At 37.7% G+C, this 25,504-nt stretch overlaps 4 protein-coding genes across 11 annotated transcripts; 2 read left to right on the top strand and 2 right to left on the bottom strand.

Annotated features, from left to right (window-relative positions):
* Positions 1–799: 799 nt before the first annotated feature.
* Positions 800–10,039, top strand: tan (C45 family peptidase tan). 2 transcript variants are annotated; one of them, XM_043431248.1, is made up of 8 exons: positions 800–927; positions 1,711–1,926; positions 5,883–6,077; positions 7,723–7,830; positions 8,357–8,573; positions 8,823–9,063; positions 9,188–9,384; positions 9,567–10,039. In XM_043431248.1, the coding sequence occupies exons 2-8, from the start codon at positions 1,828–1,830 to the stop codon at positions 9,698–9,700; spliced, it is 1,191 nt and encodes a 396-aa protein (XP_043287183.1). In that variant the 5' UTR covers positions 800–927; positions 1,711–1,827; the 3' UTR covers positions 9,701–10,039. The 2 variants fall into 2 exon arrangements, with proteins under 2 accessions (XP_043287183.1, XP_043287184.1); XM_043431249.1 differs by having other exon boundaries at positions 855–872.
* An 86-nt stretch (positions 10,040–10,125) lies between these two features.
* On the bottom strand, positions 10,126–12,833 carry LOC122417605 (putative E3 ubiquitin-protein ligase UBR7). The gene is made up of 5 exons (XM_043431250.1): positions 12,458–12,833; positions 11,743–11,931; positions 11,509–11,658; positions 10,921–11,377; positions 10,126–10,741 (listed from the first exon to the last, which is right to left on the bottom strand). Exons 1-5 carry the CDS (start codon positions 12,596–12,598, stop codon positions 10,590–10,592), a joined length of 1,089 nt encoding a protein of 362 aa, XP_043287185.1. The 5' UTR covers positions 12,599–12,833; the 3' UTR covers positions 10,126–10,589.
* A 118-nt stretch (positions 12,834–12,951) lies between these two features.
* On the bottom strand, positions 12,952–14,515 carry LOC122417606 (uncharacterized protein F13E9.13, mitochondrial). The gene is made up of 6 exons (XM_043431251.1): positions 14,382–14,515; positions 14,017–14,099; positions 13,807–13,947; positions 13,488–13,687; positions 13,276–13,403; positions 12,952–13,204 (listed from the first exon to the last, which is right to left on the bottom strand). The coding sequence occupies exons 1-6, from the start codon at positions 14,455–14,457 to the stop codon at positions 13,017–13,019; spliced, it is 816 nt and encodes a 271-aa protein (XP_043287186.1). The 5' UTR covers positions 14,458–14,515; the 3' UTR covers positions 12,952–13,016.
* Positions 14,516–14,585: 70 nt separating this feature from the next.
* LOC122417607 (uncharacterized) lies at positions 14,586–24,113 on the top strand. Of its 7 annotated transcripts, XM_043431252.1 has the most exons (7): positions 14,636–14,777; positions 17,948–18,085; positions 18,292–18,453; positions 18,683–19,996; positions 21,207–21,374; positions 22,255–22,428; positions 22,942–24,113. In XM_043431252.1, the coding sequence occupies exons 4-7, from the start codon at positions 19,766–19,768 to the stop codon at positions 23,092–23,094; spliced, it is 726 nt and encodes a 241-aa protein (XP_043287187.1). In that variant the 5' UTR covers positions 14,636–14,777; positions 17,948–18,085; positions 18,292–18,453; positions 18,683–19,765; the 3' UTR covers positions 23,095–24,113. The 7 variants fall into 7 exon arrangements, 2 of the variants coding, with proteins under 2 accessions (XP_043287187.1, XP_043287188.1); XM_043431253.1 differs by lacking the exons at positions 14,636–14,777; positions 21,207–21,374; positions 22,255–22,428; positions 22,942–24,113 and adding exons at positions 15,889–16,182; positions 17,470–17,611 and having other exon boundaries at positions 18,683–18,888; XR_006262316.1 differs by lacking the exons at positions 21,207–21,374; positions 22,255–22,428; positions 22,942–24,113 and having other exon boundaries at positions 14,586–14,700; positions 18,683–18,888.
* Positions 24,114–25,504: the final 1,391 nt, after the last annotated feature.

Below are 25,504 nucleotides of genomic sequence, written 5' to 3'. Positions count from 1 at the left end.
AAAATTCCGAATTTCGATGGAAACACTAGCAATTGAACGATAAAAACTCGTTTTTATGTTTTATCGAAATTTCTTCTCGAAGTACGAGTTTTGGTCGGAACGAAAATCGAGTACAAAAGTGCCTCGCTAAAATTTCTCGATCTATGAAAAAACTGAATTTCGAGATTTCCTAGTTTTCCGAAGCCTCCAAAGTTGCCTCCAAAGTTGCTACTGAACGGTCCTCAGCTATCGCCCGATGAGAAAATTCGCAAAGCACAAGTGGAGGCGTCCCAGTGCGGTCAGCCCGGGTCGGGCGCAGTAGTGAGCCCCGTTTTGGGTCAGACGCCGAAGAATTTTTCGCCTTTCGTGACGGGAGAGGAAGCCTCGATCGATATTTCGGTCGATCGAGCTCGAGAGAGTTGGTCAAACAAATTGAGCTACGAACAACTCGAGTCGGAGTCGATCGTTTTTCGTCAGACTCCGACGAGGATTCGATCCTTCCACCTCCCCAAAGCAAACTAAAAAAATACCCAATTAGAGACACAAAAATTCCAGTTTTAGACGCCAAAAGTTTTCTCACAACTTCCGATCCGACGAATCCATCTTCTTCGGATATTCCGAACAAGAAATCGAGAAATTTCGTGACCGTTGATGTCGCAATGTCGAATGCAGGTTCACTCGAGTCGCAAGGTCGTAACCGCGGTCGTCAGCATTTGTGAATAAAGAGAAAGAGACGCCGGTCATATCCTATTGGCAGTGGGAACACACACCCATTTTTTTTTCTTTTATAGATATATAAAGAAGGCAGCACGCTACGTCGAGTAGAAACATTATAGTCGGAGAGACTTAAGTCGATACCAGGTAGATTAGTCTCCGGCACGCTCTTGCTCGAGGTAGTTTGCCGTTGCTCGCGTTTCGATCCTCACGGTGGTTCCCCCGACTCCGAGGGTACGAATTTGCAAAGCTTCCACTCGATATTCTGCTCGCCGGGCTCTTCGGATCGGAGGAAAACTTGGAACGAGATTTTTCATCGATACTGGAAAAGAAAAAATGTTTATTAGAACGAGATTTTTGTGATCGATTAAGAGCTTGGAATTGAATTTGTGAAAAATTTTTTTTCCATCTTTTCGTCGCGGCTCTCGTCCGAAAAAATCAATTTTTTGAATTTTTTTCGTCAGGAGCGTTCGAAATTTGATGGGATATTGGTCGGTGACGAAATCCCGAGATTCATCAGGATAAATTAATCGGAATTTTTTGAAAAATCACTTCAGAAATGAAATTGGAAGATTTTTTTTTCATTAACTAGTTCAAATTGCAATAAATATTGTGAAAATGGATATTTTCGGTTTTGTTGGATTTGATCGTCCATCGTTTCTTCTCCCGCGTTTCAATTCGCGTATTTCCGTATCGAAAGAGGCCCACGATCGAGGCATTATCGCTCGACATGATTTATTGTAGTTGCAGCATCACTCGGGAGTAAATAATCGCTCGGTAAATTTATTCGCGTCGAGACGCTGGCGCACGATAATGCAATTGATAAGGAATAAACGCGCGGGATTCATCGTCGTTATCAATTTGCGCTTCGCCAACTTTTAAAAGAGCCTCGACGAGGAGAATTCCATGTGCAAATATCGTCGCGGCTCGACGTCGACGGAACGACCGTTCTCGTCATTCCAATTCGAATTTTCGTCCCATAAACTTCTGCGAAACACACTAAAATTCCTTTTTCAGAGTTTATCGGAAAATATTTGATCGTCCATTGAATTCGGGAACGATTCGAGTGCGGTGATCGTTAGTCAACTCCCTTAATAATAAATAAACAATCATCAGAACAACCCTACAACGACCATGGATCAACGAGTCAATGAAACTTTTTACATCGAACGAAGGAGCACAGTTCCCATTATTTACACGAGAGGGACTCACTACGAAATCGGCTTCGACATCGTGAGCACTATTTATTTACATATTTTCTTCTTCCATCGTTATTACAAAATCATTTTCTATCATTTTTCTCAAATTCGTATCAATTTTATTGAAATTTCCTCATAAAAAATCCAAGCAGAATGTCACTCAGTGGCACGAACCCAATTTTGGTTATGGTGCTGTCAAAACATAACCTAAAAAACATTGTCCCAATACCTTTTCGAATTGACCATAATTTCGAGGAATTTCCTCATAAAAATGTGACCGAGTGGCACGAATTCGATATTGGATACTGCAACGTCAAAAATGGTGAGCCCTTCGTGTGTTTTTTCATATTTTTTCGATCCCTCGTACAAAATACGTACGCGTTTGCATCGCATTTTCTTCTGCGCAGAGAATTCCAACGTTTTTTCCCACCTCGCAGTCATAAATCGTCAATCAATTCCGATTTTTTGTCCAGGACGTTTTACACAGCTCGATTGAAATCGATGCTTCTCCATCCTCTTATTTTCCGGGTTTTTTCTTTGTTCCTGTCGATAATAAAACAGCTTGCGCGAATGTTAGGAATTATAGTAGTACGCGTCAGTTCGATGCGCAGTCAGTAAAAGCTGCGAACTGTCGAAACTTTGAGCTCAGTCTCAATTGGACGTTGAATTCTCTTCATTATTCATTCTTAATACGAAAATGCTAATATCATCGTCGCTAATTCGTACGTTTCAAATGTGTCGCTCATATAAAATATGTTTCAACGTCGAAGATATTTCGTAACGTTTGACTACTAGACCGGAAATATCTCGGAAGGTGTTGGGTTGCAAAAACGAGCGTGTCACAACGTAGTATATAAATGAGATCTAATAAACCGAACGCTTCGATCATTTGGCTTCGTGCAGGGGATCGTTTTATAAAAATCGAGATTTGAAATCGGCATGAAATCCTATACGTTATTCGACGCTGATCTTAATGACTTTATAGAATAATCATAAAATAATCTGTACGCGAAGTTTCATCACGTCACGCGCGAAACGGCGAACCTGAACTTAGTATGCAAACGAAACGGACCACTTGGCAGTGAGTGCGGTTTGCAACACTTTAGATTCCAGATTGATTGAAGGAGAACAGATTAGCGATAAAAATGAAAAATTCATTACCGTCCGACTGAATGCAACATTTCCATAATGGAGGTTAGACTTGTTGCTAGTACGAGCGTCGGTCAATGTTAATCGTTTCGGGAAACAGGAGCTTGCGAAACGAGTATTTCAACTCATTATTTTTACGGTGCGCCACGAGGCGTTTTTTGTATGAAAAACTATGAATAATCGCAAAGAAATATTCGTGGAAACGAGAATTCAACGATTTTTTTATGTAATATGCTCAATTTTTAATCATCCTCGAGATTCATCGTGATCGGAAAGGCAAAAAAAAAATGCAGCAATTAGAACTTACCGGGCATCGATATTTTTAGATTCGCGTTTCTGCGCGCTATTTTGATCGCAGTGATTACAAGCGAGCCGAAGCTCTACCGGGAGTTCGTCACTATCGAATAGCCGACTCTTTTTCTAACGCTCCGCGAATACGCGTAAAAAAGTATTAAGGATTTATGTAAAAATATCGAGGTGTCAAATTTTTCATGAATTTGAAATATTTAATAGAGTTGATCACGCTGCATCGATTGAAAAAAAGAAAAAGGTACTTAGCCGATGGTTAAAAAGAAATATTTAAGTCATTTGTACCGGAAATTGACAAAATCGAACTAAAATTATAAAAAAGTGTATGAATCGTTGTCAACGCACGGGCAAAAAAAAATTTTCAGAAACTTCAAAGTTTTATCGATTTTTTCACGCAAAAAAAACCCACTGTTTCCGATTTCGTTGTGGATATATTTGGGGTTAACTTTTGACGCGTTTCAGCGGCGTTCTGTAGTTGGTACGTCCGCTATATTGAACATGTAATTTGATTGGCTCGCTTGTGCTTGACCACACAGTTATCAAATTGGATATTACTTTTATTAAAAATCGTAAATTATGATTCAAAATGACATAGTTTTTTTTATTAAAAATTATAAAATGCAAACAGAAATGATTCCCCATTGACATTTTAACATAAGACATAACCTTAAAAAATAAATAGATGTACTGCGGAATCGATCTTAATTGTTGCAAAATGCCAACGAGGATGTGCGTGGAGAGATTGAGCGTTTCTAATCGATGTAAAAATATCCACAAGAAATAAATGGGAAACGTTGAATCGATAAAAACAAGTAACGAAGTTGGAAAATAATAGAATTTTGTTGTTGAGAGAAGGGGCAAGAGACGTGTCAACGCGGAAGCTATTCGCAGTAATTCACTGAAGACTGGCCGCTGTTGAAAAAGCACAAATTTATCCACTGATCATCTTGGAAGATCGCGAAAGCAGATTCGCTCGCTCTTAGGAATTTTTTCACAATTGTTTTTTCTAATGATGATTTTTTTTATTACCTTTACCAATAATAATTTCTCGCACACGAAGCTTGTACAATATATTTTTAGTGCGAATAGTGTAATTCAAGAGTCGACGTCCAGGATGGACTGGGCACGTGGGGACGGAATTACCCGGCTCAAGAATATCGCTTTATCTGAAGGGGACGATCGAATAATAATACACACGTCAATTCGACGAATAAATTATTGACTCGTAATAATCGGTCATTGCAATCGTATTTTTAATTCTTACGTCTGTACACCGTGATCACCCATTCTCGTATATTTAATTATTTGACGTTTGTCATTTTTCGACTTTTACCATTTTTTTATCTGCCTCTATAATTATTCGATGGAAAGTTAAAGAAAAATCTAACCCAAAAACGGCAACTCGAGACGTGAATTTATTATCTTTACCTTTTTATGCATAATTAACCCATTCATCGCGCATTTCGAGTAAAAGAGGTTTGTTTCGAATCCATTAGAATCTCCATTCGATAAAAGTGAAATAGGATGATTCAATAATAAGAGACGCAATTGCGATGCAGCATGAAAAATGAAAAAATGTGTTTTTGAAATTTTCAGTCGCTTTTGCTTCACAAGAGAAAAGTTATTTTTTTTGAACAATCTTTCGACGGGTCTATTCCCGATTGAATCGCTAAATTTATTTTCATTGTTCATTCGAGAAGCAGGTCAATATAATGAAAAGGCTAGATTTCGAGCAATTTTATGGGAGAGAATGACGGAGCAATGACATCTACAGTAAATCGCGAGACTAATGAATGCAAATTTATGCGTAATCTCGTTATATAAACACGACAAAGAACACTTTGCGACATACAATGTCATGAGTTTTACATCGATATGTTTATAGCTGGACGATTGAGAGGAATGCAAGAAAAAAACGTCGCGTGTGACGCGTAAGTCGGTGCGACCCATCAATAAAATCAATGCACTGTAATAAATCGCGATTGAAACTACAATTCTTGACCTCCAACCTTGAGCGAAACAGTCGCTGAACTCTCGCCGCGCGATACCGGATTAGTCACTATACACGTAACTGGAGGCTGGAATCATAATTATTCGTGTGCATTTGCATGCTGACATTTACGATACTCTTGGCCAATCGTAAAAACGTTACAGTTTCGTGTGTTACACTTTGTTGATCAGAGTTTCGATGAAGAAAAAGTTGCCAGAATTTATTCCGCGATTGAATAAATTCGAGATAAAAGGTTCAAAGGATTTCACCGGCGAGAAAAATCCATTCGACAATGTTTACACTCACGAATGAAGTGAAACGATTCACTTGAAATGCGGGACGGGGGAACGCCCACTTCGCTGACCGTTAAATATTAAACATGGCGTGTCAAGGCTCCTGAATTATTTGTAATACAAACTCACCGTCGTAGAGGGCGCCATGAAAAAGCCCTGTAGAATTGAGCCCACACAACTTTGACGTAGCCAAGAAGCTTGGATGTACTCGTGAATTTTTAATAAATCTTTTTCCTCTTTTCCTTTAAGGGACGAACATTTTCCAGTATAATTAATAATTACGTAACGATATACGGGCCACTCAACGAATATATAACGATATACGAAACTCCGGAGGGTCGTAAAATCTACGAGGAAACATTGGCGGCGGTGCAAAACCAATTTCCTCAATACGTCAGAGAAATTGAGGGAACTGCAGATGGCGCCAAAATACCATTCTTCAAAGTGAGTTTTCTTCCTCTCTTTCAACAATACGTTCATCGTTCATCATTTTTTTAAGGGCATTTCTTATTGGATCAAACAAAAATGAGTGTTTCAACGGATTTTTTTCCTTCGAAAACAGCTGAAATAATTACATCGAAGGTTGTGCTACTTGCAATCATACTTTATTGTTCGAAAAATACCCAGAAATTAAAGAAACTACTCGGTGAAATCGCTAAATATTTTTTATTTGTGAAAAATCGATTATTTTAAAATTCGCTAAAGCACACGAAAGGTAAAAATCCCAGCAAATTTTGTACCGAAAATGTAACCTCAGAATGAATTTGCAATAACAGATACTCGAACGAAAAATATAAAAAGAAAACTTGATTGAATTTCGGTCGAAAATATCGATATAAAATAAAAGTTGCACCACTTTTAAGCAGCAGGCTTGTAAAATTAGCAATTTTTTTACCCCTCGTGCCTGTCAACGCTTTCACGATGTCAAGCAGTGTAAAATAATTGTGCAAATATTTGTACGACTAATAATCGTACCGATTATCACATAGCAATTAAATTAAGGAATAAACGTTGAAGAAATCTCATCTGTCCTTCGACGGATTGACTTAGAAAATGAGATATGAAGCTGCGCTCGATGTGTGCGAATGTATGAGTTACCTGGTCATTATCTGCACGCGAGATGTCACGATGACGAACGACGAGCTACGCGGCAGCCAAGATTGCTTGCTAATGTGTCTCGCGAATATTGTTATTTCTTCATTTCCGTGGTTTGTACCAAACCCTCAATGTTTCCCAATGTTATTTCGAGTCATAGGAGAGCACAATAATTTCCATTTGTATACAGTTAGTTATTTAATTTCCTAACCATTCGTGAATCCTAACCAAACGATCTTCCAAACTCCAACATTTTTTTCGTTCGAAATTAAAAACTTGCTGTTTTAATCTCAGATCAATGGCGCTGGATCGTTTTTTACGTTAAAAAATGTAGATTCGAGGACTCATTTCAAGAGGAAAAAATTTGTAATGATTTTTTTTCTTATAGTAAATAAAAATAATTCCAAATTGCGTCCGCTCGAACGCTCGCGTCGTTTATTGAGGTTAGAAATAGAAAAATTTCGGAAGGTTTTTTCTGCAAGGGAAATTGCTGATTCGTTTTTCACGGAAATTTAGCAACTTTTGTTTCGTTAATATCGATGTATGTGAGCGGTGTGATGATTAATGAGAAGAATTATTCCTGTGTGAATAAATAAACAATTTATTTTTAAACGTCCATTTCACCTGGTGTTTCGAAACACACATTTGTGGAAGGTCGAATGTGGTTTATCGGTAAACCTAATGAAACACGAACGTCGACTATTCCGGCGTGACAATTCGAGAGCAATATTTGCGGTAAACCTGCTGATTATTAACATGCACACGTGTTACAATTAACGTGAATTCGTGAAAATGCAACGACGCTTGTAAAGGTCGCGTCACACACAACTTCTCTTGTATTATACTAAATCGTACGGGAAAAAAACGAAACTATTTATTTTTAAATGATACAAAATGGCGTAATTTTTTCATTCGAATATAATTCTACTCAAAGATGTCTCGTCGATGTTTTTCATTTTTTTTTCTCGAATTCAAACACAAATTTCTTTCACAGCTCTTTTTGATGCACCTCGATGACATTTTGCCAATGGTCGCGAAAGGGGAGCAGGTCAACGATCTTCCGACCGGGTGTTCAACGATCGTCTGCAATCATCCTGGTCAAGTGGGTAATTATTCTGTATATGAATCGCGAAACAATAAAAATCGAAGAAAAATACGAATTTTCTGATGAGTCAAGGAGAATTTCTCAATTCTTGACTTTTTTTATGGAGTTTTGCGCCTCGTCGACGATCTTACCGAACAATTGTAGGTTAGTTTTGCGAGTTATCGAAAAAAATCAATAATCAGCTGCTCGCCTAAAAATACCTTTTCTCCTACTTTTTTCGTTTCATCTGAATAAAAATTTCATTTTTCAAGTCCCTCGTGTTTGAGTCGCCAATGATAAGGTTATCTTGAGAATGACCTTGAACACGAATCGCAACAGCGTAAAATACGGCGCAACGTACAAAGTTATAAAATATCTGTCCGCGACTGTTTTTATTCACATTTTTATTGTCCGTAAATCGTCGGAGCGGTCGCGCAATTTGCATTTCGAACGTTGAGTGATTTTCTTGGCGAAGAAACGCGTGAGAAAATACGTCGACGGTTCAAGTTCGTGAATTCAACGAGATTTTTTGTTTTTTTTTAAGGAAATCCTTGGCCACAACGAGGACGCTTTGTCCGAGACCATGAACCACTGGTACCTCGTGAGCGCTCACGTAATCGAGCCTGGGCTACGAGAAGAAAAATTTACGTCCCTTAGCTATGCTGGCTTCTTGCCTGGCTACACAATGGGATACAATTTTCACGGTCTTGTCTACACCATCAATACACTCAGCGCGAAAAATCTAAGATCTGGCAAAACACGTAAAGATTCTGTCATTCCAAGCTCATTTCTCGATGAATTTTTTGGCTTCTGAAAAAATAGCTAATGGCCGTGGGCCCACGAGAGTGGGCCTTCGTTCGTGTACAATAATATTCGAATTTCTTCTGAATTTCCTCTGACACGCTGTCCCTTTTCAACGATTTTTCACATGATTCGCTGTCATTTTAAACGAACGTTCCCGATCGACGATAAAAAATCATGTTTTTTATGACTTTTTATGCTTTTTGCAGCAAGATATTTTCTCACTCGCGCCCTCCTCGGCGTCGAGAATTACGTCCAAGCTCAGCAGACCCTGAGGAACGTTGGATTCGGTGCCGCCGAAGGATTTTCCGTGAACATGACCTTTCTCGTTCAGGAAGGCGATCGAATGTTTCACAACGCCGAGGTCGGACCCGCTGAACCGAATATCGACGAATCTCAGTTGAGCATGCTCACTGCCAGCCCGGGAGAGAACATTTCACACTGTAACAAGTAAATTTCGATTTGGTATTAAACATTTAGCGGCATCGTATTGACATCAGGCAAGAAAAAAGGCAAAGCAAGATGTCAATTTCTCCAGCCCATTTATTCCACTTTTTTTCATGCCTTTTTTCAGATATCTTCGCCTCAAAGTACCGGAAGTCACCGGTGAAATAATCGACAGCAGCGAACACAGAATGGCTGCTATTTGCAGGCATCCGTTGCCAAAAACACGCGATGAAGTGATCGACATTTTGAGCGATCGTACTGACCAGGAATACAGCGTTTACCAGGAAATAAAACCCACCGATTACGTCAAAACTATCGCTACTGGTAAATTTTTATACTCGGAAAACAAACTCTTGAATTTGATTTTTGTGAAAATATTTATCCAAACGAAGATTCATTTGAATTTAGAAAATTGATGTCTGTGATGATTGGAAAAATGAGACTTTTCAAAATCTGACAATTTACACTTCTTCGTCGTGTTTTAATTCGACCTTTTTGACAAACAGGCATTTTCGATTGCATCGAAAGAACGTGGTCGATTTACACGGACGTACCGAAATACCACGATCCGGTGGTGGTTTTGCCACTGCAGTTGAAGGATTCCTTGGAGGCTTGTACGAAAAATTCACGTACGGAGTAACTGCAGGCGAAGCATACTAAATCAATAGTTGAAACATTATTTGCATTTATTTGATCTCCAATTAAAAAGGATCTTCGTATTCGTGTACGAAAAATTATTGCTGCGATGAAAAATGAAGTATTTTATTTTCTACGCAATCGTGTATAGCTTTTTAAAGGATTTTAACACTAAAGAGAAATTGATTCAAGTCGAATGTCGACGAGCTTTGAAATAAGCCTTTTAAAAGACCTCGAATAACTCAGTAATTTTAAGAATTGAGGAGTGCGGAAAGAGAAGAAAATATGTTTACAGAAAACGGCGCTAGATGAGAAAAAATATATAATTTTTTACTAAAAACGACCACAGGCTAATTCATTTGTGATCAATCCTTAACTATAGAAACTTACGTTAATTATAAATGAAAGGGAAATTTGTGTAACAGTTGATTAATAAGTGTTTGAGCGCTGTCTGAAACTTTATTATTTAGGAAATTTAAACGACTGGAGTTACACATGCTTCTTATCGATTATATTTTGTTTAATCGGAATTATCGAAGTATCAAAATAAAATACAAATTTTCCAAATGTCCTTTTCTTTAATCAAGCAAAAAATAGATCATACGTGTTTTAATTCAAATTTTACTTATGTAATAAGATTGAAGGGAGAAAAAAATGCTTACGAAATAAGTGTTACGAGTGAATTACATATTTTTTATATGAATTTCTCGAGTGCTCGACTTTTCAATTTCATTAGAATACGAGAAATATCTTTGAAATCAATATTATGTACGGCAAATGGAGATTCTTGTCTCATTCTCACATTTGTTTCTCTCTCTCTCTCTTTCTCTCTGACTTTCATTCTCTCATTTAACTGTTATTTATTTTGAATTTTTCGCTTTCTCACACTTATATTAACGACAAAAAGTTGGTACGACGACTTTAGAACGCTTCCTCGATTCCATTCCGGAGAAAAATTCTTTGATGTCCTCTTCACGCACGACTTTTTTGTTCTCAACAAATTTTTGTAAATACTGCTTCAAATTTTCTTTCATGTTGTTGTACTCTGTTGAAACAAAATAATACAAGGAATAAGTGGAACTCGAGTTAACGAGAAACCTAGGGAGTACTATATTTTCGATCAATAGGAATATTTCATCCTGTGACCAAAATAACACTTGTTATGGGAAATGAATAATCACAAATTGAATTTTAAAAAAGAGGAAAGTTTATTTGAGAATTCACCTTGAATGGCGTCAATTTGTTGCACATGGTCGAGGGAAGCGAGTGCCCTCATGCCTTTCTCGTACTGAGTTTCTCGAGGATTTGATTTGCCGGCTTCCTCATAAGCCTGAACACTGTCCAAAGGGTCCAAAAGAAATGAGACTTTGGCATCCTCGTACATTTTGATGCAATTGGAACAACGGCAGAGACTCGATCGCCAGCCTTCCAGCCAGAAACACGAGCCGGAATTTGTTTGCTCATTTTTACTCTCAGGTAGTGAACAATCTTTTGTTGATACTGTCGTCACATCCAAATTTTCCTCATCTTTCGTGCTGCTTTTTTCTTCCTTCGACGAATTCTTTGTTACTGAATATTTAGGTGCATAACGCCACAGAAATTCGTGCTTTCTCATGCACCCGGCACACACGACCTCGTCAAACGAATTGTCCTGCGGCGTTCCTTCTGGGCATTCCAGGTGCTGTCAAATTTGAAAAAATATTCATTCGATTCTGATACTTTTTTATTTAAACGCAAAATCTTCTTTTGCCATTGAATAATTTTTTCATCTTGTAAATATAAGAATTTAACAGAAGAAATGTATTCCTCTACCTTAGAATGGTACCAATCCTCGCAAATGATACATTGGAGCATTTCATCATTGTTGGTATCCTCTGGATCTGGATATGGTCTGGAGCAGGTACAATAAACACCGTCGAAATTCTGATTGTACTTATTTTCATTATTAATCCCTGCTTTGGACTGAAATACCATTAAAAATGAGTGATTACGCTGGAGAAACAGAAAAATTTTTCTACCCTTCAAAAATAAAAACTCTGTACTTACATTGTCAAGTGTACATTTTTTCCCACCAAATTTGTCGTTGCCGCAATCGCATCGGAAATGTCTTTTTGTATACAATTCTACAAGTTCATGCCCCTCGTGACAGTGGAAACTACACGCAAGACACACAGCGGCTGGTTCTTTATCCCCTCTGCATGTTTTGCAAGCATATAGAGCTTGTCTTATGTATCCCTTTGCAATAAATCAGACAAACATACAAATAAATGTTTGATAAAATTTTGCTTCTAGTGTTCTTTTCTATAGGCAATTTTATTATCTGACTTTTCCAAAAATCTTAGAACAGGAATTATTAGCAGTTATATAAATTCAAGTGTTCTGTAATTATACGAGCTTGTCAGAGAACGGAAAAAAATGGAGCGTTATTTATGCAATGTGTATATTGAATTGGTTCATTATTTGGGATAACTAAAGAATGTTTTTATCTGAATAACGACCTTTTTTTAATTTATAAACACACTCAAGCTGTGAAAGCAATTGCAGACTTTAAGTAAAAAAAATCAACTTTACGTAGGTTAGGGCTAATTAATATTTTTTAGTAAAAAGTATAAAATTATTTTGTTCATGTAAATTTTCAGAAATGTCATTGAATCGAAATCTGTGAATATTCTTGATGAACAATGAAAATGCGAAGAGAATGCACGTTCGATATCAGATGAATTTCGAGGTTAGGAAAATGCTCAAACGGAGAAGACAATACCTTGTTGTAGGTGCAATTTTTATCGTCGGACGGACCCAAAACCGCATTTGCGTCTTCTTCTAATTGATTTTCTTCTTGCAAAACATCAAGCATCGTAACGGAATTTTCCTCGTCAAAATTTTCAATAGTTGTCTCGGCCATATTTGAATAGCGGAGTTTCTATATTGACGTTTTAACAAGACCGAAGCCCGAGCAAAGATTTCTTTAATGAACCAGTGAAATTTTTCAGTTCGTCTCAATAAGCGGAAACCGATTAATTATTCAGTGATGGGAATTTTTATTTTTTACTACTCGAAGAGAATTTGCGGTGATCGAATGTTTTTATGGTAGAGAAGGTCGAACAAGTTATTTACGAAAAAAAATGCGTCCGTCCAACGCCACTGTTGTTGGAGGGAAGCTCGTCAGAATTTTTCCCGCGCTCGAACACCAAAGGTGGGAGGGGGGCAAACGGAGTTTTCTAAATTTTACCACGATATATAAGATTCAACGCGCTATTCAGATGGCAACGTTATAAATTTTATTTTATTTCAAAACCAATACAAAAAATTACAATTCAGTGTCAGTGTATCAACGATAAATGGCTCATAAAATTATTAACGACATTCGGATCGACGGAGTTTTCCCATTTTCCGTCAATTTTGAAGTGAGAGCCGATAATGACGGCGTGAGCTCTAACGTACTTAACCAAATTTTCTTTGTCAACACCGGATCCGATGATTACTGGTCCCTGCACGTTGTTTAAGAGTGCTGCAAAATTCCGTTAAAAAAACGCGTCAATCTTTTTCCGAAAGACGAAAATTAAGATTTTTTTTTAATACCGTCAAGCTCCACTTCGTCAGCGGGTTTTCCAGTTGCGATTCCAGTCAAGATAACGCCATCAGCGAGAAAAAATTCGGCTGCTTTAGCGGTTTCGGACAAACTAACATCCGCGGTGATAGCGTGGGAACTAAAATTTTTTTCTTTTGAGCTTGACGGGTTAGAATAGCTAATAAATTGTCAATATAATTGGATAGTTTAAAAAAATTATGACCTGTGTTTTTTCTTTATGTCTGCAAAAACCAAAACATCGTCAGCCCCAATTTTTCGTCGGTATCTCAAAAGTTCGCCAGCACAAGCGTCCGTGAAACCCTCGTCAGCGACGTGACCAAAAACGAAACCTTCGGCTCTAATGAATTGAAAATCTGCTGCTTGAGCGATTGCTATCGCTTGAGTATTTCCGCCAGCCAAAACCTGAAATAATTGGACCGCATCTTTACCCTCATTCGAACCCGAAGTGCTTCGAGGTAATCACAGTGTTCTTCGAAGGCGAAAAACAAACTCGGATCGGACTCGGGTGCTGGGCTGATTACCTGCACTCCGCAAACCACTGATGCCGGAACATTTTTTCGAACTTCCGAGCAAATCCTCGACATCATGGCCGTAGTTTCGGGTCCCAAATCTTTCCCTCGAACGTACGGAACGTCGTGCATATTCTCGACGAGAATACCGTCCTTTTAACGTACAAGAAAAAATCGTAACAAACGAACTAAGAAAACTTCTGATTTGTATAAAAAACCTACCAATCCTGCGTCTCTGTATATCTCTGCATCGCGAACAGCAGCGTCTATCAACTTTTTGCAATTGCCATTGAATCGAGGAGTCCCTACGTGCGATTGAATTCATCAAAAATTACCGGATGCCAATGCCTCAAAATCATTATTCTAATTTTTCTATCCACCATTCGGGCATTAAAAAAAATGATGAATTTTTAATTTCCTTTGTTTGTGGCAAGCTCGAAATTTGAGTTTCGCGACCGTTAATCTAGAAACCGACTACAGCGACGCCCTCAGCAAATTTTAACAGCGCTATATTTCTCTCCATCGACTGCTTATCTCCTCAAATACCGTGCACCGTGTTTTAAAAAAGTAAACATGAACACACGTACCTGGCAATCCACCAACGTGAATCATTCCGACGATCGAACAACGTGGTTTTGGAAAAAGTGTTCGAAAACGTTGCATTTTATTTGCTTGCAGCTTGAATAAGACTTGACGTACATGAAATGTGTGTAAAAATGAAAGGGGCAAGCCTTAGCATCAGAAATGATAGAATGAAAATTCGTCTATTACGAGAGGTCGTGGAAGTGCAACGTGGCCATTCCAATTCGTCCTGTGTACTGGAACAGAAGTGTTCAGTGTATTTTGAAACGTGCAGAGGCAGACATAGTCGCTGGGGGATCGCCCCTATCTCTCGCCCACCGTGAGGTACAGTCGGTCTGAAAAAATTGGTACAAGCAGGTTCAAGTGATCGAAAACATTATTTCTCTTTCCAATTACATCTCGTAAGTAGTGAATTTCGTGATTTTTTTAAGACAAAGGATATTCCGATGTAAAAAGAGTTAACTCACTGTCGCGTAATTTATCAACCGTTCTAAAATCAGGATCCGTTGCGAATTGGCGAAGTCTGGAACGGTCGAGCCAATGTAAAATGAAAAAAAGTTTTTTTTTTTCAAATTTCAACAAAAATTTTCTTCCGTCACGTCCGTCACGTTTTCTTATTCAAACTCGGCTTCTTTCAACATGTCAACATTTTTTAATTCTCTACTACACATTGAAATATTTCCTCCTTTCGTATTTCATTTTTTGAAGGAAGATAAAAAACTTGGCATCACTCGACTCGATAATTATCTGTCATTATCCACTGTTACACTTGTTTTCGACGATTTTAATTTCGAACTTGGTTCTTCTTGTATCACTCACCTCACACCTATATTTAAAAAATTAAACCGAGCTCAAACACCATCAAAAAGAACGAGCGTTACATCTGTTCAAACTCAATCAATCCTCCAAAGATAAAATTTTCCAAAAATTACTTCCAATTGGCCAATTACATGACTTAAAGATATATTGCACAGGCGATACAATGTTGCCATGCTAAACCATGCTAAAAACATAAAAAAATTCAAAATGATCAGAATTTTATAAAATTTGGTGAACATATTCTTTAGTGCCAAATTTGACAATACAAATTTTTTAAGATTTTTCTTCTGTACAGTTATCGAGTAATTGATCACTAAAGTTCACGTGTATAAGCATAGCGTTTCCATACATATAGGTATACATTCCAGGCATAAGAAATCTGCTTTAATGCGTAATTACTCGATAACTAAACAGAAGAAAATTTTGAAAAAATTTGTGTTTTCGCACTTGATGTTGAAGAACATTATCACCAAATTTCATCAATTTCTAATTATTTCGACTTTTGTATCATTCACCCTTAAGAGGATGGATCAGTTGGTATATCGCAACCGTGAGTGCGAGAGAGATAGTTGCAAATTTCGAAATCGAAATTCTTTGACACAGTTTGACCGATTAAAAAAAGGCTCTGTCAGTCGATTTTTGCCATCGTTCTGCGTAGACTGACAGAGCCTTTTTTTAATCGATCAAACTGTATCAAAGAATTTCGATTTCGAAAATTCCAAGTGAGGTTAGTCGACTGATCCATACTCTTAAAGGTTGTTTCAAATAAGGGCACGTTGGACATATTAATGTCAGAGCCTGCACGAAATATAGTAATAGAGGAAGCTTGGTAAAAAAAACGTTTGGAACGTTATCGGCGTGACGGCGTGTCAGTCGAAGTGTTCCTGAAAGTCGATCCTTGTACTTGACCGTCGTTTTGACGAAAGATAGTAGTTCAATGTTTCTTTTTTTGTTTTGCCTTTCGAGCCAGTGGCATCGACGTACATATACCCAGATAGACAAACGTGCTGTGAAAAAATTAGAAACAGAATAACTACAGCAACACGACGTTACGATTCGGAATAGCATGACGTAAATATTGCATATTTTGCTTCCGAGTTGAGCTGCAAACTAACGGCACGTTGGTAAATTTGGCAGCACAATTGTGAAAAATAATATTAACAAGATGTCGGCAATACGCGTGCATGCGTTACAACAACAGAACGGCAACAGAACAGCAGGCCGTGCTGTTGCATTGCCGAATAGTGTGAGTAATGTAACAGCAACAGAACAGCAATAGAACAGCACATCGTGCTGCTGTATTGCCAGCAACAGAACAGCACATTGTGCTGCTGTATTGCCAGCAAAAGAACAGCACATCGTGCTGCTGTATTGCCAGCAACAGAACGGCAAAAATAATTTTAACAAATTGAAAAAAAGCGGCCGTTCCGAGGGAGACTCGATCCCGGGACCTTCGGAGTCCTAGTCTGATGCGCTATCCACTACGTTACTAAACGTCTTATATTTTAATAACATCGAAACTCTTATATAAATCACGGAGGAATAGCTTTTTTCGATTTATTCAAATTATTTTTGGTATTCTATTCGTATCGCCTTCACACTGGCGATACCACTGCCTGCTGCTGGATTGCCAGCCAAAATAATGTAGATAAATCGAAAAAAAATAATCGTTCGCTCTGAGCGAGATTCGACCCCGGGAGTTTCGGAGTTCGAATCTAGTGCCGTATGTACTCCGTTATCAGCATATTGTACTTACATACTAACAAAATTTATATGTAAATTGTGAACCAAGATTTATATAGAAGTTTTGTTGTTTCTAAACTATAAGACATCTAGTAGCGTAGTGGATAGCGCATCAGACTAGGACTCCGAAGGTCCCGGGATCGAGTCTCCCTCGGAACGGCCGCTTTTTTTCAATTTGTTAAAATTATTTTTGCCGTTCTGTTGCTGGCAATACAGCAGCACGATGTGCTGTTCTTTTGCTGGCAATACAGCAGCACAACGTGCTGTTCTATTGCCGTTTCGTTGCTGTTACATTACCCACGCTTATTCGGTTAATACAACGGCACAGCGTGCTGTTCTGTTGTCGTTCTGTTGCTATTACGAATTGGCACGTCGTGTCGGCGTATTGTGATTCTTTTTACGGTATTAAACGCAATACCGTGCCGTCATAATAAAGCTTTATGCGGCGGCAAAAGATACCATATTTGTGTTTCAAAATTCAATTTCGTGCCGTGTTATTGCTGTAATTCTAGCGCAAAATATCTATCTGGGTAAGGAACCAGACCGTATACAAAACTTACAGTCGTGTTTCTGCATAATTCTGAAATTCAGTACAAACGTACGAAGAACCAGAAGGAAAATGGGCTCTTATTACGCGATTTTCTTTATCCTTTTCTGCGGAATTGCTGATAAAGTAAAGCTTTTTCTCTTTCGTGCCAATATTCTTTATTTATATTTTAAAACCCCCAATTTTTCACAACGAATTTTTCATTTTTTTAAACCAGAATTTTATAATTATTAATAGCAGCGTAGCTTGCAAGAAAATGGCCAATTCGTGCCTCCAAAGACGTTTTACGTTCGACGCTCCGTCGCCGTGTCTCTGGCAAGAGGGCAGCTCGATTGCGACCTGTCTTCGTGTCAAAAAAATGATCTTTCGTTTGAAACGAAAAGGCGCGAATGTTAAAATCTAAGTAATTTTCTTATACCCACCGGCAATGAAATTGTGAATAATTATAACAAAATTAAACAGGCGATCGGCAAGAAGCTCACGATCGATCAAGGCAACACAGTGGTCACGCCTGACAATGGAATTTTGACAACCGAAGTTCCAATCAAGAGAGTTCAACCGATAACTTACTTCAAAGGTTTCGATACGGGCACCCTTTACGTAAGAAATGGCACGATAATTATTGATTTTTTTTTTTCATTTTCACGTTTCTTCGAAATTTTAACATTTACAATTTTATTTTTCAACACAAACATTGCATTTCTAAGAAACGTTTCACTTTTTTTTCAAATTTTTCTGATAAATAAAATACACGCTCGAATGGAAAATAATTGAAAACTCTGACCAGGAGAACAAAAATGTTACAGTACACCGGTAAGATAACCGATGTCAAGACCCCTGTATACGAGTTCGGCTGGGAAGCAGAGTTCGATGTTTGCGAGGATCTCGACGACGGTACTTGGGAAGACGCAACGGGGCAAATAATACGGAAAACATGGTTCCCTGATGGTGCTTGTCCAGTCAAAGCGGTAAGTCACCAATGATTGTTCGATTATTTCAAAAACAGAAAAAAACTAGAATTTTTTTTTTAATATCAAAAAATTGATTTGATTTTGCCTTTGAATTTTTGGCAGGATGATTTGATGGATCAATCGAACAAATTACTGCACTTTTAGACTGCTCGGGAGACCGTGGGCTCCCTCGATCTCGTGGATTTTCTAAAATAAACGTTTGAAGGTTTTTCTTTCTTTATTCCAGGGTAACTATACGATATCAAATCCAACTGGGCCAATAGAAGTGAATCTACGAGAGAAAGTGGTGCAGTCAATCTATGCCATAGAAGTGCAGGTTGGGCATTCAGCATCCGAGATTGTTTTTTCGACGATGTTCGCTTTTACAACGTAGTTTGAGCTACGGATTGAAATAAATGAAATAAAAATAAACTCACCAAATATTTCAGTTTATTCAGTTTTTATTTTTTCCAAATTTCTTATTTTTCTTTCCTTTTGAAGCTTTTTTTGAAAATTTTAAAAACATTTCTTCGTATTTCCCTTTCTTAGGTAATATACGAAATTGCAGGAATGAAAAAGTAAAATAATTTCCGCAGTTTTACCCCGTTTTGCTCTGATCTACCCTATTTATCGTTGCCTCGAAGTTGTTTCATTGCACGCGTCCAACTATCTGAACAATGGAACATCGATATTTTGGAAGCAGAGTTTGACTTAGAATGACAGGATTCAGTGACGCACTTGAAAAATTCATGTGGATTTTCACCGTCCATTACGCAAATTATATAGAAGCGAGGAGCAATGCTTGCCATTTTACTTTACGCAATTTCGCGAGTGTCTCCACAATTGGGCTCAATAGTAATTGGAACCGTTTTGCCTTCGAATTACGTCGTTTATGCCATTTCCAATGAGATTAACTTCCACAAGGTTGTCACCTTTTGTCAGGAAAAGGATAATTATGAATTTTTTCAAACTTACGATACCTCGCGGTGGGGCATCGAGCGCGAGTTGCAGGGACACAAAAATTGTAACATCACGCTTTCTTGGGGTTCTATCGGCATGTTCCCTCCGCCACCTTTTTCATCTCCTGCTTCAGCCTTCAAAACGTTTATACTTCACCAGTTACCACTCCGCTCTTTTCTATTCTACGATATCCCTGTACGAGGGCTGGTGAAAATGAAACGATACAAAAAAGCTCGTATCGACCGTAATTAGCTTTTGAAATACTGTTATCGGTCGCCTTTCAGTCACCAACTATATTCTATAACCAATAAAACAGTTACGGACGTTTAAATGCTTATCGTTATGGACGTTCCTAAATGTGGACAATTGGATGCGTACGATAGTTAATGCAAATTATGATAGTTATAAGTTTATCTTTTTACGTTTTCATATAGCTACAGCTGTATATAAAGAGACCCGTCGTATTCCGAATTTTGGTGGTGTTCTCAGCGCCTTTAGTTTTTCTGAACTTGCATTCACACTCAAAAGAAACTCTATCAGCAGGATGGGTTTTTTCCCGATAATTTTTTTTGTCGTTGTGTGCGGAGTAGTCAGCCCCACGGTAAATCTTTGTTACATTTAAGAGTGAATGATACAAAAGTCGAAATAATTAGAAATTAATCAAATTTGGTGATAATGTTCTTCACCATCAAGTACGAAAACACAAATTTTTTCAAAATTTTCTTCTGTTTAGTTATCAAGTAATTACGCATTAAAGCAGATTTCTTATGCCCGGAATGTATACCTATATATATGGAAACGCTATGCTTATACACGTGAACTTTAGTGATCAATTACTCGATAACTGTACAGAAGAAAAATCTTAAAAAATTTGTATTGTCAAATTTGGCACTAAAGAATATGTTCACCAAATTTTATAAAATTCTGATCATTTTGAATTTTTTTATGTTTTTAGCATGGTTTAGCATGGCAACATTGTATCGCCTGTGCAATATATCCTTAACTAAATCCATGTATAATTTTTTTTTAAATTTATTTCCAAGTATATGGCAATTTGCCTTTTACAATCCCCCTCTTCCCTTATTCTTACTCCCTACTGTATCGCATTTGCCGAGGGCGAAGGGAAACTGCAGAAAGCCTTGCCGATACACACAGCCCGGTGCTTGGTTGATCCCCTCGGGTGGCAGTGCGAGCAAACGCTCAAGCGCCTCCTCCAGAGGTGCTCAAAGCATGCACCATCCTCTACTGTGGTACGTTGCGCCAGCCAGTACACGGCTAGAGGGCCATCCGCACGATGAAAACCGTCCGGAGGAGGCCCCCAAAGCCGTACACCGCGACCGCACGCGTATCACATAGAGGTGACAGGGAATGGATTTTTATAAAGGTGGAATCCGAAGAAGCACCCAGGATCACAACAGAAAATACTTGTGTAAATATTTTCCAATTTTCATTGGTGTCTTGGCCGGGATTCGAACCCGGGACCCGCAGTTTGCGGGCCCGAATCCTTGTCCATCGGACCAACCGCTCTCTCCGATCCATGTATAATTATCTTCATTTTGTTTGTTATTTTATAGTGAAAAATATTAGTTCGTTAGTGGGGATAATCATTAATGGGGATAATATTATCCATAAAAAATAAAATAGTCGTTTCGGTGAATATCATGTTGAAAATTCGATGATGCAAACGTCCCAATTACATGAAATTGGGGAACCAAAGAACTTTGGTAATCCAATAAAATGTATTTTCATTTGTGAGGAAAAATGATTAATCTCGCGACGATGAGCAATGAAGGGAATGAATTATTCGTCAGGTGCTGGCCGTGTACATCGGTAGTAATTATGGCGCGTTTGTTGCACTCGACATTCAACAAGTCGGTACGGAAATCTCCGAAAATCAGAATGATCTGAGAGCTAGAACACCACTTTCGAACGGTGACTCGTATGAGTGGCTCCAGGATATCGATTATGGCATGATAGATGTAAGTCATTCCAAAATACTCATTAAACAATCTGATAATCACCAAATTTTTTATATTTTTCATGAAAAATATATCCGATCATTTTTTCAAATTATGATCTAGAGACGCAGCAGCGTCTTGACGCCAAGTATTAAAAAGAAAATTTTGTAGGTAGAGCGAGTTAAGACGGGCCGTGTATCTTTACTCCAGATTAGTCGATTTCCCTGACTCATGAAGTTGAAGTGGCCGCCATTTGTTGGAAATTTATCAGATGAAAAAAATAACAGTGGCACATGATAATACGAAGTATGCGCTTCGTATCATGAAAAAATTTGTTCGGTGTGACATATTGGGAAAAGGGTTAAAATGCAGTTGTGAAAATTAGGCGGTGCAATTTCACGATCGAAAATTTTCTTCAACAATATATATATTAGACTACTTTCCGTTGCCCTTCCACCGGAGAAAATTTGCTCGTTGCGATAAATTCTCGGAATTGGAGCTCGAATCGCTTAGTAAAAAATTCCCGGAATTGGAACTTGAATCCTCCTGAGTAGTAGTCTTGGAATTCGAATGAACAAATCAACACATTTATTTATACGGTAGGCATATAATAGAATGTAAATGCGGGCGACGAAGGTCCGGGGACGTGCCAAGTTTTTGTTCAAAAGCTAGCATTTTTTTCTAGATTTTTAAAGAAAATCATAAAAACAAACATCACTAGTACTTGGCTTGATTTAATTGATATGATTATGTTTTTGTAAAGAAACGGAATAAATAATTAGAGGAAAAAATATAATAAATAACATTATAAACAAAATTGCGACTTTTTAATACTTGGCGTAATTTTTTTACTTTCAAAAAGTTTTTTATGAGAATAATTTATTACTAGAAAACATTACAGTTTCAGGGCGAGCTCAGATACTGGTATTTCGACGATCAGGAGTACCAGATCGACCGACAGTATATACAGAACCAATTTGACCTTTGCAAGCGTACGGATTATCAATTTTTCGAACTGGGTCGTAGGCTGCTCCGCACCTCATGGGTACCCAACGAATCTTGTCCTATCGCGAAGGTAATTTATTATCGTTCATCTCGAATCGCAATTTTAAAATTATTCGCGACGTACAAATGATCAAAAACATCGGTTATTTCGAAAATGTTCTATTGCTAAAAAAATCACATTTTTTTTCCAAATACATATTTGAAGTTAACGATATTTAGCGAACTTCCGGTGTCGCCGATTATTCGGGATCAAGAAGATTTATCCAAGATGCACGCCAAGTGGCAGATAAATCGCTTGAATTTGAATAATCAGTTGATCAGTCAAGTGAATTTAAGACGGAATCGTCCGCTTCAAAATCCCGTTTATAAAACTTTTTATCGCGTTCTTTTTTTTTAATGTCAAAGTATTAAACTTCACTTTTTACCTCAATCAGTGAATATCATATTACGATTAGTGTCATTCTACCATCGTTCGTATGGCGTCTATTGAAAATTATGCTGCCCGATGAATTTATGATCGGGCTCGTCCCCCCGTAAGTTGTGAGAGAAAAACTCTGAAATTGATGTTTTTTTTTCCTTCAAGGGCACCTACCCTGTGAAAGAATCGTACCACCTCAAAGCGGAAATACCGGAGAGGATCATTAATTCTTTGTACTGGAACTTCACTCTTTACTTGAACGATTGGAACGGCAATAGAATATTGAAGACGGAGTATAAAGTTCACGCGGTTTACTAGTTTCCAGGGAAAATAAGGTTGGGATGAGTACATTGATGGTTCCTCATTTCTCGATGGTTTATCGCATAGAGTTCCAAAAAAATTCTACAAAAAACGGTTATGAGCTCAACTGAAGATAATTTCAACACAACAATTCAGACAAAATTTTACAAATCAGGAAATAACATTGTATTTAAGAAAATTACAAATCTTTCATTATTTTGTAAAGTGTTAAAAAAAAATTCAAATTAAATGTGGGAACAATTTAAATACAGCGCCCAAAATATTGCGAATATAAGAAAGCGAAAAATCTTGCTTGAAGACATTTTGAAAATCGATGCCCTAGTTCTCTAATCATATATTTTAACAACGAAATAAATTTAAGAAAATTTTCGTTCAAGTGACACGCAGCATGTACGGCGACCATTTAAGATTCTCATTTTTCTCAGCGAACAAAATCTATTAGGTACGAAAACAAGTCCGTACTATTGCTGAGAACATGAAACTGATGATGAGTCGCATTTCAATGAATTTCCGAGTGAACTGAGCCGTAAAATTGTGTTTTTTTTTAAGATCGCGTACACAATTGTATACGGTTGAAATTATCGTCAAAACCTGAATAGGACACGAGCGTTCCCTAGAATGCGATGAAAAATGATTTTCTTGTGAATTATCATTCCATGAAATTAACACATGAATTAATTTCTTTATTGATTTTTATTTAAATAAGCAATTTAAATGAAAAGTGATGGGCTGGACACGTACTTTTAACACACGTATTTAAACAGAATTTGCACCTTTGCACATTAAACAAATTACTGCACTTACAGACTGCTCGGGAGCCTGCAGGCTCCCTCGATCACGTTGGTTTTCTAAGATAAACGTTTGAATGTTTTTCTTTTTTTTTTTTATTCCGGGGTAACTATAGAAGTGCAGGTTTGGCATTCAGAATCCGAGATTGTTTTCTTGACAACATTCGCTTTCGTGACCTAGTTTGAGCTGCGAATTTAAATATATGAAATAAAAAGAAATGCACCAAATATCTCAGTTTTTCCAGTTTTTTTTCTAATCCTCTTCTTTTTCTTTTCTTTTGAAGCTTTTTTTAAAAATTTAAAAAATATTTCTTCGTATTTCCCTTTCTTGGAAAATATACGAAATTACAAGAATGAAAAAGTAAAATAATTTCCGCAATTTTACCCCGTTTTGCTCTGGTCTACCCTATTTATCGTTGCCTCGAAGTTGTACTGACGACCCCAGCAAAAACTACACTCCGGCGTTTCACGATTTTTAAGGATATATTGCACAGGCGATACAATGTTGCCATGCTAAACCATGCTAAAAACATAAAAAAATTCAAAATGATCAGAATTTTATAAAATTTGGTGAACATATTCTTTAGTGCCAAATTTGACAATACAAATTTTTTAAGATTTTTCTTCTGTACAGTTATCGAGTAATTGATCACTAAAGTTCACGTGTATAAGCATAGCGTTTCCATATATATAGGTATACATTCCGGGCATAAGAAATCTGCTTTAATCCGTAATTACTCGATAACTAAGTAGAAGAAAATTTTGAAAAAATTTGTGTTTTCGCACTTGATGTTGAAGAACATTATCACCAAATTTGATCAATTTCTAATTATTTCGACTTTTGTATCATTCACGCTTAATTCGCTGATCATCGGAATCCGGAGCAACGGACTACCGATCGTGTTCCTCAATTCGCTGTAGCGCTATCCACTACGCTACCACACCTTCGCGAGTCCTTTTATCGAGAACCCTGGTCCAAGCGTACAGGCAGCAGCGTCGGTAAAAAAGCGAAACGACCCGAGAACGACCAGCAAGCAATCATTGACGCAAATTATCAACGACGGAAATTTTTCAATCGCTAAGAATTTTCAGTCGCTACTACCAATGAGAGCCCATGGTAGTAACGACCTTAAAAATTCGGTAGAAAGAAGTACAAATACGAGGGAAAAATTAACGATCGTAAAATTTTGGTATAGTGTGGGCATCCTGCGTGTACGTGATCGAATATACAAGATGACGAGATGGGTCAGCCCTGTCATGGTCAAAATAGAAATAAAAAAGAATACTAAAGCTTCCATTTCTCTACAAATACTCGTGTTCTGGCTCCTGTATTTTTCATTTTATATGCTAATATTTCAAAGTTCTTGTAACGATGAATGTTTTCAGTCTCGATGAGTGCCTTTCGCAGATGGTTCTTCTTCATTAAAACAAAACGTATTTGGCAAAATAGTAAGATCGAAGCGTTGCTTTTTGTTTTTTGTTTCTTAACTCGTTGTTTTTTTACTGAGATGTAGGGCTAAATAGAGGCCTGGTTGAAGAAGAGAAGTTTAATAAACAAAGAATGAGTACGTGTCGAAAAAAAGTGGCGTAAGGCTTTGCCAAAGTTGCGAAAGTCTCGG

Source organism: Venturia canescens, chromosome 10 (genome assembly GCF_019457755.1).
Source record: "Venturia canescens isolate UGA chromosome 10, ASM1945775v1, whole genome shotgun sequence".
Lineage (NCBI taxonomy): Eukaryota > Metazoa > Arthropoda > Insecta > Hymenoptera > Ichneumonidae > Venturia > Venturia canescens.
This window is presented reverse-complemented; position numbering and strand designations above follow the sequence as displayed.